Raw genomic sequence first — 13,623 nt, forward strand, 5'->3', positions numbered from 1 at the left:
CCCAGCCTTAGAAAGCAATGAAAATATACTGAAATAAACAAAAAAGACCAAGTTGGCATATGCAGGGTTCATATCTACAGTCAGAATGCAGATCTTTGCAATCCTAACAAGCAGAGAAAAAGGAATCTTCTCCACTGTGCTACAATGCTACCACAAAGCAGGGAAGAAAGCTATTTCTATTGGCTGCTCTGCAGTGAACACTATGCGAGAACTGACTGTGGTGAGAGTGACTGAGCTTGCATGTCCACCAGCACACAGCTCATTAGGTAGATGTGCACATTGCTATACACTTTGAACTCCAGGTGGCGCCATACTATTTAAGTACCTGTCCGAATTCTTCACTGGATCGTTTTTTTAACAGCACATAAATGGCAAACATTGTCCATTTTTTATGATGTATACAATGAATAAGAAATTTAATGGTGGCACAATCCCTTTAATAACAAATCTTCTTTGCGGAATTGGCAACGCAGCGGCTTCTATATGAAAGACCCCTTAGGATGTTTTAAAGATAGTCATAGGCCATATATGAGAAAAGATTCTGTGCTTGTATTCTCACGAGAACACTTCCTGTTCCTGTGTTGGCTCATAGTAACCAATCAGAAGTTGTTTTTCACTTCTTAACTTAGCTTTAAAAATGTAAGCTGGCTTCTCGTTGGTTGGAATGAGGTCTAATATCCCTATGATAACAATGAACTGACAGAGCAAAAAGACAGACAGTACTGTTATGGGGACAAAACCAGATGTGCTCTTCTGTACCTTCCACGGCTGATAACCTGGCATAAAAATAAGATTTTTAAATTTTTTGTTTCACATTTTAAAACTCACTAAATGAATTTGTACATAGATAGGAGTTGAGCTGTGAGGGTTTGTTCACACGCAGTGGTTTCAGACGTAATTCTGGCGTTTTATGCCTCGAATTACGCCTGAAAAAGCGAAAAACGCCCCTCATACGCCTACAAACATCTGCCCATTGCCTGCAATGGGTTTTACGGTGTTCTGTTCCCACGAGCCATTATGTTACGCGTCGCTGTCAAAATACGGCGCGTAAAATGACGGCTAGTCAAAAGAAGTGCAGGACACTTCTTGGGACGTTTTTGGAGACGTTTTTCATTGACTCCATTGCAAAACAGCTCCAAAAACGGCCGTAAAAAACGCACAGCGAAAAACGCGAGTTGTTAAAAAAACGTCTAAAAATCAGGAGCTGTTTTCGCATGAAAACAGCTCCGTATTTTCAGACGTTTTTGCTCACTGTGTGTGAACATACCCTAAGCGTTCAATCCATTGCTGTAACTCCAGTCTTTTTTGTGGTTTTTTTTCAGTATATTATTTTTTTATATTTTATTTAAATAAAGTTTCAACGTTATCTCTTACCGAACATCCACAACAACCCTTATAAAATATCCATCTGATTTCAGTATTTATTTTGTCATCCTGAATACAGAACTGAAGCGCTGGGACGCCTTGTGATAACTTCTAAAGCCTGATTTAACTGTAGAAGTTGCTGGCTGTGCAATACGTTAGTGTTTTAGGAAATGGTGATGAGTCCTGTACACCACATGCTATAAAGAGCAAGCCAGGTTGCTGAAATAGCACTTCCTGTTTATCTACACATAACCGTAGCTTAGCTATAGAAATTCTGTAACCTTTGCTAAATTGATAACAATTTCCGGGACAGTGGAAGACAATTTGAAAAGAAAGAAATATTGAGGCCACTGAAAGATATGATACCAATATTAGAAGGTTTTTCCTATGACACATATTTAGAGTATTTATGTCCAACTTTACGATCTTCACTATCCCGAAAATGCATGCGTGGTCACTCTTCATTCTAGTTCGGGAAACAGCCAGATGAGATCACCGTTTTCCATATCTCCCATAATGGAGAGTGACCCCGAAGCTGGAACGGTGGACTAGGCATCCTTATTCTCCAAAACACTGGCGGTCTCAACATACAGACCCTCACCAATCACACATGTATGATTTATTTAATCTTTATTTTGTGTGATTGGGAACAATTTTGAGAAATAGAAAAGTGAAGAAAATTTTTTATGTAATCTTGGATGTAATTTCTATTAAAGCTTGTTTCATTTTATAATATATAACTACTTTTGACCTATGATATCATATATTATTTTCTTACAGATGACTTTTGACCCTGAGGTTTTCTTTAATGTGCTTCTGCCTCCAATAATTTTCCACGCTGGATACAGTCTAAAGAAGGTAACAACTTTTGCGTAGAGAGAAGACACTGTATTTAAAAGACTTTTCCAGGAATATGCATGAATGGTCCTTGGGGTTCAAACCACATTCAAGTGAATGGGGCTAAACTGCAGTATAGGGCACAGCCCACACGTACAGCTGTGCCACTGTGTCTGAAAATATATTGAATTGCCCAGGACCCCCAAGTCCTGATGTTGGTAAGTGTCCCTAATGGCCTTTCCTAAGACACGACATGAGCGTTGACAAGTTTTATTTAATGCCTAATGTAAAATCACGCAAAACCCCCTAATGTGATCAACAAGAAGTTTTTCGCAGTGTTCATACCAAGCACTTAAAATTAAATTTTGCTTTATCACAAAGGTCAAGGTGATCATGGTGCATTTTAATAGGTTATAAATAAGAAAATGGTAAAATTTAGCACGTTAGAAGTCCACCAAGAAGAAAACAATTATTATTGGTTTAGTAGGTAATACTAATATAGTTTTTACTAAAAGAGAAGAAAAAACACACGGCGCCACATAGTGCAATTATCCAGAGGTCAAAGAACAACAATACTAGGGTATCTTGCACTCACCTAGTCGGGTTATGCTGACCAAGCACAACAATGTTGAAGAGTATGGAACAATCTCCAGAGAGCACAATGCTGTGGAGATGCAAGATGAGGAGACACACCCAGGGTGTGTGCAACCAAGTGAGGGCTGAAGCTGCTGCCAAGGTCCAGGGGCCGGTAAACGGAGTTCACCGTCAATAGATAAGTGGGAAGGTAGAAAAAAAGGGGGACCAATGTGAGGCGCTGCTTAGTAACAATTGGGGTGTTTATTGAAGGTAGGCTACGCGTTTCAACGCAGGAATTGCGTCTTCATCAGGCCATGAAACGCGTAGCCTACCTTCAATAAACACCCCAATTGTTACTAAGCAGCGCCTCACATTGGTCCCCCTTTTTTTCTACCTTCCCACTAATATAGTTTTGATAGACATTGTTTAACCCGTTAGTGACCGCCAATACGCCTTTTAACGGCGGCCACTAACGGGCTTTATTCTGATGCATATGCCTTTTTATGGCACTGCATCAGGATAAAGTAAACAGAGCAGGGAGCGTCAAATCTCCCTGCTCTCAGCTGCTAGAGGCAGCTGAGAGCTGGGGGCGTCCCTGCTCCGCCGGGTGAGATCGATATAAGTATCGATCTCACCCGTTTAACCCTTCAGATGCGGTGCGCAATAGCGTGCACCGCATCTGAGTGGTTTTGGAGAGAGGGAGGGAACTCCCTCTCATCCCACTGACACCCGGCGATACGATCGCCGAGTGTCTGTGTCTCCAATGGCAGCCGGGGGCCTAATAAAGGCCCCCAGGTCTGCCTGGAGCGAATGCCTGCTAGATCATGCCGGAGGCATGACCTAGCAGATGCCTGTCCGTTTTAAACAGACAGGCAGTAATACACTGCAATACAAAAGTATTGCAGTATATTACAATAGCGATCGGAGAATCGCATATTAAAATCCCCTAATGGGACTAGTAAAAAAGTAAAAAAAAAGTTTAATAAAGTTAATTAAAAAAAAATGTGAAAAAAAATGAAAAACCCAGTTTTTCCCCTTACAAAATGCTTTACTATTAAAAAACCAAAATAAAGTAAAAAAGTTACACATATTTGGTATCGCCGCATCCGTAACGACCCCGACTATAAATGTATTACATTATTTAACCCGCACGGTGGACGCCGTAAAAAATGTAATAAAAAACTATGGAAAAATTGCTGTTTTCTGTGAATCCTGACTTAAAAAAAATGTGATAAAAAGTGATCAAAAAGTCGCATCTACTTTAAGACGCGAAAAAGAGTGGCAAAATTTCAGTTTTTTTTCTATTCCCCCACAAAAAAAGTTGATAAAAGTTAATCAATAAATAATATGTCCCCCAAAATGGTGCTATTAAAAAGTACAACTTGTCCCCGCAAAAAACAAGACCTTATACAGCTATGTCGACGCAAAAATAAAAAGGTTATAGCTCTTGGAATGCGACGATCGAAAAACGTAAAAAATGGCTTGGTCATTAAGGTTTAAAATAGGCTGGTCATTAAGGGGTTAACTCTGCCCCCGACAATGAAAACCATAGTTTCGATTCTCATCACATATGTGTTAAGGGTGAAAGTTAAAGGGTAACTAAACGTTCACCAAACTTCTGACATTTCATAGTGACATGTCAGAAGTTTTGGTTGGTGGGGGTCCAAGCACTGAGACCCCCACCAATCGCTAAAACGAAGCTGCAGAAGTGCTCATGTGAGCGCTCAGCCACTTCATTTCTATCCGGCTTTTTCCGGAAAGCCGATGTAGCGGAGTACGGCCTCATAGACATGCTATTGAGTCTGTACTCCGATACATTGATTTACGGAAAAAGCCGAACAGAAACGAAGCGGCTGAGCGCTCACACGAGCACTTCTGCAGCTTCGTTTTAGCGATTGGTGGGGGTCGCGATCTGCCATCTACCCTGGACGATCTTATCCTACTCGCCTCCCGGGTTGACATGAGGATCCGGGAGCATTCCCAAGAGATTCTCCGGGAGAGAGAACTTCCTAGGCTGGATTCTACTTTTCAGCAATCCTCCTCAGTCGTCCCTCCAGAGGACCCTATGCAGACTAACCATGTCAAATTGTCTACCCAGGAGAAACAACGTAGACACACTTCTGGACTTTCTCTCTATTGCGCCCTCGGAGGCCATATTGTGCGCCTGTGTCCCCAGAGGCCAGAGAGACCCCATTGCCTAGGACTGATTGGAGAGACAACCCTAGATGGAACGGTACCTAACAAAGCATTCTGTTCCAAGCTGACTATTGATGTGACCCTAGTATCCGGCGAGAGGACGCATCAAGTTTCTGCCTATCTTGACTCTGGGTCTGCTGCAAACTTCATCCAGAAAGGGCTTGTGGATCGTCTTCAGTTGCCCACAGTCCCCCTAGAGACATTTTGGCTGTTGCCTCAGTTAATGGACTGCCTCTGCCTGATCCGATCATTTCTAAAACCAAGCCCTTGAAGCTCCAGGTTGGAGTCCTTCATTCTGAACTGATTTCTTTCCTTGTTTTGCCCAAGGCCATCAATCTGTTCTACTGGGCCTGCCTTGGCTTCGACTACATGCCCCAGTCCTGGACTGGAATTCTGGAGAGGTTCTCCAATGGGGCTCCAAGTGCCATGGTCGCTGTCTGTTGCAGATCCATCCTGTCAAGCCTTCTCTGCCTCAGTCATTGGCGGGACTGCCACCCCAGTTTGCTCAGTATGCAGATGTTTTCAGCGAAAAGGAGGCTGAGACGCTGCCTCCACATCTGACTTATGATTGCCCCATTGAACTGGTTCCCAATGCCTCTCTCCCCCGTGGTCGAGTATATCCTCTCTCCTTGCCTGAGTCTCTATCCATGTCGGCCTATATCAAGGAGAATCTGGAGAGGGGTTTCATACGAAAGTCTTCCTCCCCGGCCAGGGCTGGATTCTTCTTCGTTAAAAAGAAAGACGGATCCCTTCGACCCTGCATTGACTACTGTTTTCTCAACCAGATCACGGTCAAGAATAAATACCCGTTGCCACTTATATCTGAGTTATTTGATCGCATACGAGGAGCCAACATTTTTTCTAAACTAGACCTGTGGGGGGCTTATAACCTAGTCCGGATTCGCCAGGGTGAAGAATGGAAGACGGCATTTAACACCCGGGACGGGCACTACGAATACCTAGTGATGCCCTACGGACTGTGTAACGCTCCCGCAGTGTTTCAGGAGTTCGTTAATGATATCTTCCGAGATCTCCTCTATGTCTGTGTTGTTGTTTATCTCGATGATATTTTGATTTTCTCCCCAGATCCGACGACTCATCGGAGGCATGCCCGTCAGGTTCTACTATGATTAAGGGAGAATCATTTATACGCCAAGTTGGAGAAGTGCGTCTTTGAGAGGAGTTCTCTGCCCTTCCTGCGCTACATCATCTCGGATCAAGGCCTCAAGATGGATCCTGAGAAAGTGAAAGCTGTCCTGGAGTGGCCACGTCCTCAAGGCTTAAGGGCCTTACCGAGAAGGGTGTGAACGCCAGGTGTGGACTCCAGAGGCAGAGTCCGCATTTATTAGCCTCAAGAAAGCCTTCACTTCAGCTTCGATCCTCCATCATCCTGATGTATCTCAGCAGTTCTCACTGGAAGTGGACGCTTCCTCTGTTGGTGCAGGTGCACTTCTGTTCCAGAGGAGATCCAAAGGAATGGCGGTAGTATGTGGCTACTACTCAAGACTTTTTTCTTCTGCTGAGCGCAATTACCTTATTGGAGATCGGGAGCTACTAGCCATCAAATTGGCTCTGGAGGAGTGGAGACATTTTCTAGAGGGCGCTGCTCACCCCATCCTGATCTTCACCGACCACAAAAACCTTACCTACCTTCAGTCTGCACAACGACTGAATCCCCGTCAAGCCAGGTGGTCGCTGTTCTTCACCCGTTTCCAGTTTGTTCTCCACTACCGTCCCGCGAACAAGAATGTGAGGGCCGCTGCCCTGTCTAGATTGGGACGGAAGACACGGTGGAGTCCCTTCAGACTATCATAGACCCGTCCTGCGTTGTCACCGCTAATCATCTGCAGATTAGAGACATCCCTCCGGGGAGGACGTTTGTTCGGTTGGCAGACAGGAGAAGAATTCTCCGCTAGGGACACAGTTCTAAACTGGCTGGGCATGCTGGTGTCCGTAAAACCCGAGACCTGATTGCTCGTCACTTCTGGTGGCCCACGCTACCGAAAGATGTTCTGGACTTTGTCTCTTCTTGCACGGTGTGTGCCGCTAACAAAGTTACTCACTCCAAGCCTGCCGGCCTGCTTCAACCTCTGCCTGTACCCAATGCCCCCTGGCAGCACATTGCGATGGACTTTGTCACAGACCTTCCCCCCTCAGCTGGATGCAACACTGTCTGGGTGGTGGTGGACTGGTTCTCTAAGATGGCGCATTTTATACCGCTGACCGGCCTACCTTTTGCTCCTCGACTGGCGAGTCTATTTATTCTACACATCTTTCGCTTGCATGGCTTGCCCCTACACATTGTGTCCGACCGGGGAGTTCATTTTACTTCAAAGTTCTGGAGAGCCCTCTGTAAACTCCTGGATGTGAGATTGGATTTTTCCTCAGCTTATCACTCCCAGTCCAATGGGCAAGTTGAGAGGATCAACCAGATCATGGAGACTTATCTCCGCCACTTCATCTCTTCACAGCACGATAACTGCGTACAGCTTCTTACATGGGCCGAGTTCCCATGCAACAACCACACAAGTGAGTCCACCACCTCCACTCCATTTCACATTGTGTACAGTCAACATCCTAGAGTCCCTCTCCCAGTATCGACCACATCTCAAGTACCAGCTGCTGACTCGGCTTATGGGGACTTTTTACAAATCTGGCAACAGACCCGGTACTCTACTATTTTACTGGCAGTCGATCGGATGAAGCGAAAAGCAGATACTAGGAGAAGAGAGCCGCCTTAGTATCTTCCGGGGACTAAAGTCTGGCTGTCCTCTCGGAACATTCGCTTGAAGGTACCCTCATACAAGTTTGCTCCCAGGTTCCTTGGTCCTTTTGAGATTCTGCAAAAGATAAACCCTATCTCCTATAAGCTGCGGCTGCCACCTACCCTCAGGATCCCCAACTCCTTTCATGTGTCCCTCCTGAAGCCTGTGGTCCTGAACTGCTACAGCAAGACTTCTAGTTCAACAGTTGCTCCCAGCGGTTCTTCTGATATATTCGAGGTGAGGGAGATCCTGGACTGCAAGAGGGTAGGAGGAAGGACTTTCTATTTGGTGGACTGGAGATGGTTTGTTCCTGAGGAGAGGTCCTGGGAGCCAGAAGAGAACCTCAGTGCCCCTACGCTTATTAAGAAATTCCTCTTTCGCTCTGGCCCCAAGAAGAGGGGGCGTAAGAGGGGGGATACTGTAGCGTCCATGGCCGCGGGACGTTGGGTTTACTCACCTCCCGACGCCCGCAGCCATGGATCCATGAGCGCTGGTTCCCATCTCCTTCCTAGGAGACGCCAGCGCTCACTTCCGTTCCGGTCTGCTGTGTCACGTAGGTTACGTGCGCAAGCTCGTGCCCGGCCTTAAAGGGCCAGCGCACAAAGGAGATCGTCATCATCATTAACTGCCACGATTTCCTGGTCTATAAGAAGGCCCCAGGCCTTCTGATCCTTGCCTGAGCGTTGTTAGTTTTCCCAGTCTGTCATGCAAATAGTCCCTTAGAGTTTCCCATTCCAGTTGTTTCCCGTGCCTTGTTACCTGTTCCTGTTTCCTGTGCTATGCCTCTAGTATCAAGTTGAGTCACGTCCTGTGTCATCTGCCACGTCCGGAGGAATCTGCCACGTCCTGTGTCATCTGCCACGTCCGGAGGAATCCGCCACGTCCTGTGTCATCTGCCACGTCCGTAGGAATCCGCCGCGTCCCGTGTCATCTTCCACGTTTTGCGTTATCTGCTGCACCCATCTCCATCAGTGCCAGTGCTGCGGCCACTGTCTGGACTATCCAGGTACCCTTGTGCGGGACATTGTATTACTGGGGTTTCCTGTTGTTTGGCCAGCTGCCTCCCTGCTACGGCGGTACGGCCTAGTGGGTCCACTAACCCGCTTCGTGACAACGTGCATTGGGTTTTGAAAACCCCATTCACATGAGTTCGGCCTCATGCACGCGGCCGTGCCCGTAATCACGGCCCGCGATTGCAGGCACGACCGGCCGCCTACACCCGCATTTTCGTGCCGTGCTCTTATACATATATGACAGTAATTATGGACCCATTCATTTCTATTGGCCACAGACACCTTTCAGTATTTTTACGGATGGTTGTCCGTGCTGAAAAAATTATAGAACCTGTCCTATTCTTGTCAGTAATTACGGCAAGGACTCTCCCATAGAAGTCTATGGGAGCTTCCGTAAATACGGACGGTATGTGGATGTGCATCCGTAAACCGCCAGTATTTACTGAAGCACTGCTAGGCAACATGTTGACGACATCATTTGCAACCTCCCTCTTTTTGTAAGGATCTGTATATACGGATGGAATACGTATGTAATACGGATCATATTTACGGACACCCTTCCGTATATACGGATGAAATACGAATGCCTACTGATCCGTATTTACTGTCAGTATTTCGGGATAGATGGAAATACTGCCGTGTGCATGGGGCCTAAGGCCCCATGCACACGACCGTGCCCGCAATTGCGGCCCGCAGTTGCGGGCACGGCCGGCCGCCGACTGCCACCCGCATTTTCGGGCCGTGCTCCCATATAAAGTATAGGAGCACGGCCCGTAAAATACGAAAAATAGGACATGCTCAATAATTCCCGGAATGGTGCTACGGCACGGACACCCATCCGTAGCCCATACGGAAAGGTGTCCGCGTTCAATGAAAGTCAATGGGTTCATTTTTGCGGTCCGCAAAAGCGGAGTTTTTTTTAGAGTCGTGTGCATGGGGCCTAAGGTCTTAGTCTAGTTACACACTGTGCGGTCAAATACCATTTTTTGCCACAATTTTTGCAAAATCGCGGCAAAAACGTGATTTGACCGCACTGTGACATTATAGCCTAATAGCACTGTTTTTTTCATGATTCGTATACGTTTTTTAATGCAATTTTCGTAATCGGAACACAAATCACGTGGTTTTGCCACGATTTTTATATAATCGCGGCAAAACTGTGCCATTTTTATATATTCTACACGTGGGGTCAGGAGGAATGTGAAGCAGGATGGAGAAGGGGGGACACTCACCAGCCTGAAGGTCCAGTCGGCTGTGTAAAGATGGACGTGTCTGGTGGGCGGGATCTCTCCACACGGAGCTTCTGCTTCTTATGCTGCATCTTCCTCTTCTGTATGTCCTCTCAGGGCCCCAGCGTTAGTTACTTCAGAGTAAGGAATGGGCCTTATTACATTGCAGGGTCCGTTCCTTTCTCCAAGTGACTAACGCTGGGGCCCTCATTCAAATGTTTAAAGCAGCTGAGAAGCGGGCGGGCCCCGATTTTTTTTACTGTCCCTGACGGCACTACCAGTAGTACTGCCCTGATGGCGGCCCAGCTCCTGCCATCATAGACATTTAGGCTACAGTCACACGACAGTAAAAAAAAAATATGGCCATTAAAAACTGATCAAATGTCAGATTTTCATGTGCATCTTGCATCAGTGTCTCCAAATTCTCATCCATTTCCAGTCCGTCTGTCTGTTTTTCATAGCCGTTAAAAAAACAAAACAAAAAAAAAAGAAAAAAAATGGGATGGATTTCATTTGTCAGGGTTTTTGTATTAATCCCCTGAAAACAGCAAAGCCCATGTAGATAGTGCCGCAATGTCCCTGTAGGTAGTGCACACATAGTGCCACAGTGCCCACATATAGTGACATACTGCCACATATAGCGCCACAGTGCCCACATATAGTGACATGGTGCCTCAGTGCCAACATATAGTGACAAAGTGCCCATATAGTCAGTGCCACAGTGCCCACATAGTGACAGTGCCCGCATATAGTGACAGTGCCCACATAGTGCCACCTACCAATATAGTGCAATAGTGCTCATGTAGATAGTGCCACACACCCTTGCAGATAGCACCCCCACCCCCATGTAAATCGCACCACCCCTCCTCCTTTGTAGATAGCAACCCCACATGTAGGTCTCACCCCCACAACCTTGTGGACCGCAGCACAACCCCCACTCCCCTGTAGATCACACCTCCACATGTAGATCACACCCCCTTCTTCCTTGTAGATATCACCACTGTAGCTGCCACTAGGAGCTGAATTCCCGGCCAGAGGTTGCTGACGCATTGGCCGGGGATTCAGTTACTGTGGTGCGGTCTACAAGGGGTGGTGTTGATGCTCGACTGGTGGATTCATGCAGGTCAATATTTGTAGCGTAAAAACCAGAGTAGCGGGAGCTTGACAAAGATAACTTGGTTTGAAAATTATGCATTTGGAAACCTCCCTTTAAAAATGCTGCGTTTGCCCCTGAAAATTCACTTTCTTAGAAGGTATTGTCGTGGATAAAATATCATTTTTAAGTCTATTCTATATAGTAAAATAGAAAAATGAGGTTGTAATGCACTTTTCTAGATTATTCTGCTTTCATGTGATGTAAATGGATGCTGAATGTTAGGCCCTGTTAACAAGGAGTTTTTTGCAGGCGGAAAAGTCTGCCTCAAAACTCGTGGCAGATGTTGACCTGCCGCCAGAACACTTGACACGCGTTGTTTGCCGCATTTTTCGCTGAGAGTTTCGGCTACGGCCATTGAGTGCCGCGGGCAAAAAATGCAGCGAAAACCGCTTTCTCTGCCTCCCATAGATGTCAATGGGAGGTCAGAGACGGAAACGCCTGAAGAAAGGGCATGACGCTTCTAACTATTATTTTTTTCTTTTTAACCTCAGCAATATTTATATATAGTTACTCAGATTACTGGACAGTCGCTTTAATAATTGATCAGATTGCATCCTTCTCTCTATATTTTGTAGCTTGTTATAGTGAGTGTCAGTTCTTATTCAGTCAAAAAAAGTAAGACTTTGTACATGACATGCAGGTTCTAGTGTAAGAAAGCCACCAACCTGTTACACAAGACGGTGGATAAGTATATTGAGGATGGTGAAGAAAGAAGCTGACAACAGGAGATTGCTGTAATTGTCTGATGGACCGTTCCCCAGGAAATACTGTGGAATATAGCAGTAATGTGCTGAATGTCATCTTGGCATACATACTTCATCAGCCTACGACCTGGTTTAACTATAAATGTAAATGACCATATAATGTTTTCATGTTAAATCACAAAAATAGACGTATTCTATGTTTCTAACATTTCAAATGGACATGTAGTGGTGCTGGGGAGGTTTTTCTGGCACCATATACTTTCCTGTCACACTTTTGAATGACTCCGGTTATCTAATCATTTCTACTGAGCAGTACAACTTCACTTTATGGCTAATGCTTCTCCATGCTGCATAGCTATGCTGTTTTCTTTGATACGTTAAAAATTAAAAGTAGATATGACTAAATTTGAACATCGAGCTTTCTTGCATTGATTTTGCCATTGTACGTGCTATTACGACATTGATAGCAAAATTTAGCCAGATAATGAAGATTGCCACAGCAGCAGGAGATAGGTATGATGTTGTTGGAAGAAGTGACCTGTCAACTCCGGTAGGGCTTAATAGATGTACAAAAATGGCAGACCTGGGGGCCTTCATTAGGACCCCAGATCGCATGATGACCATCAGCACTATGCTATTGTGTCGCAGGGGGCCAATTGCACGTCACCAGGGGCCATCCCACTCATTCGAATGGCTTAGATGCCGCAGTCGCTATTGACCGCGGCATCTAAGGCGATAAACAAGTGGGATTCCGCTCGTTACAATGAAGTGTCGGTTGTAAGATACAGCAGACATGCTCATTCTATGGAACGGGCTCAGCCCATGAGATCGCTCTATACTCCCCTATCCAACCTCTGCTGTATATATACACGTGGATGTCGGGAAAGGGTAATTACTGAGGACAGAACTGCATATGATAAGTGTGGAGTGGGTGGTCTTCTCAAAGAAGATGGCCAGTATGCATAGTATATGGTGAAACAAAAAATCTGGTCTGGATAAGGGTATTGCAATTTCACAGAGGTGGTCTTTTGGAGAGGTATCACTGTATTTGAATTTAGTATTATTGCAGAGTCTAAATACTAGAGTTCCTTATTCTTCTTTACATACCATACTAATAATTTAATATAAAACCATGCTTTCCAAATATAAGGGAAATTGTTATGCTAATAGACCTTAAATTAGGATATTATCTACAAGCCAATGGATGCAGGGTAGGCCCTCAATCTCCTATATAAAGTACCGAAAGGTAATGTTTTCTTCAAACCTTTCCTTCCTTTCTTTTGGATCCACTTCTGCCTTTGGTTCCAAAAACTGCCACAAAAACTGTTTCAAAACTGTGTCTGTGATCTTGGCCTGAAGGGGTTTTATGAGTTGGTGATACGCCCTTGCAGTAATTTTGGCAGACCAGCCATTCCTTTGAACATTCAACACTGTTGCAAGTCTTCACCATTTGGAGATAGAGGCCCACATTTACTGATAGTTAGAATGTGTAAACTTAGACCAGGGAGACACAAAACGTTCAAAACGTATCACAGTGGTGAATGCTGCATGATAATTTTGGTGCATCTTGCATGACCTGTTAGATACTTTTTTCTTCCTTATGCCAGTTTTGATTTAGCTTACTTTGTTCCAGAATTTTGTGCCAGTTTTTTGACACACATTGTAAGCCTCGACCCTTTCTGGCAAGCCACACCACTTTCTTGGTAAGCCACAGACCCTTTTCTGAACACTTTTAGAAATTGTCTAGTCAAGTGTGTGCAAACATTAAATTTGCACCACAGT

The 13,623-nt window shown here is 45.2% G+C and overlaps 1 protein-coding gene across 1 annotated transcript in view; it reads left to right on the forward strand.

Moving 5' to 3' along the window:
* The window catches only part of SLC9A9 (solute carrier family 9 member A9), an 885,771-nt gene that overhangs the window by 26,560 nt on the left and 845,588 nt on the right, over positions 1–13,623 (forward strand). The window contains exon 3 of the mRNA XM_075861458.1: positions 2,146–2,223. Within this exon, the coding sequence (XP_075717573.1) occupies positions 2,146–2,223 (78 nt within the window). The remainder of the gene's footprint in view (positions 1–2,145; positions 2,224–13,623) is intronic.

Source organism: Rhinoderma darwinii, chromosome 4, assembly GCF_050947455.1.
Source record: "Rhinoderma darwinii isolate aRhiDar2 chromosome 4, aRhiDar2.hap1, whole genome shotgun sequence".
In the NCBI taxonomy this organism is placed as follows: Eukaryota; Metazoa; Chordata; class Amphibia; order Anura; family Rhinodermatidae; genus Rhinoderma; species Rhinoderma darwinii.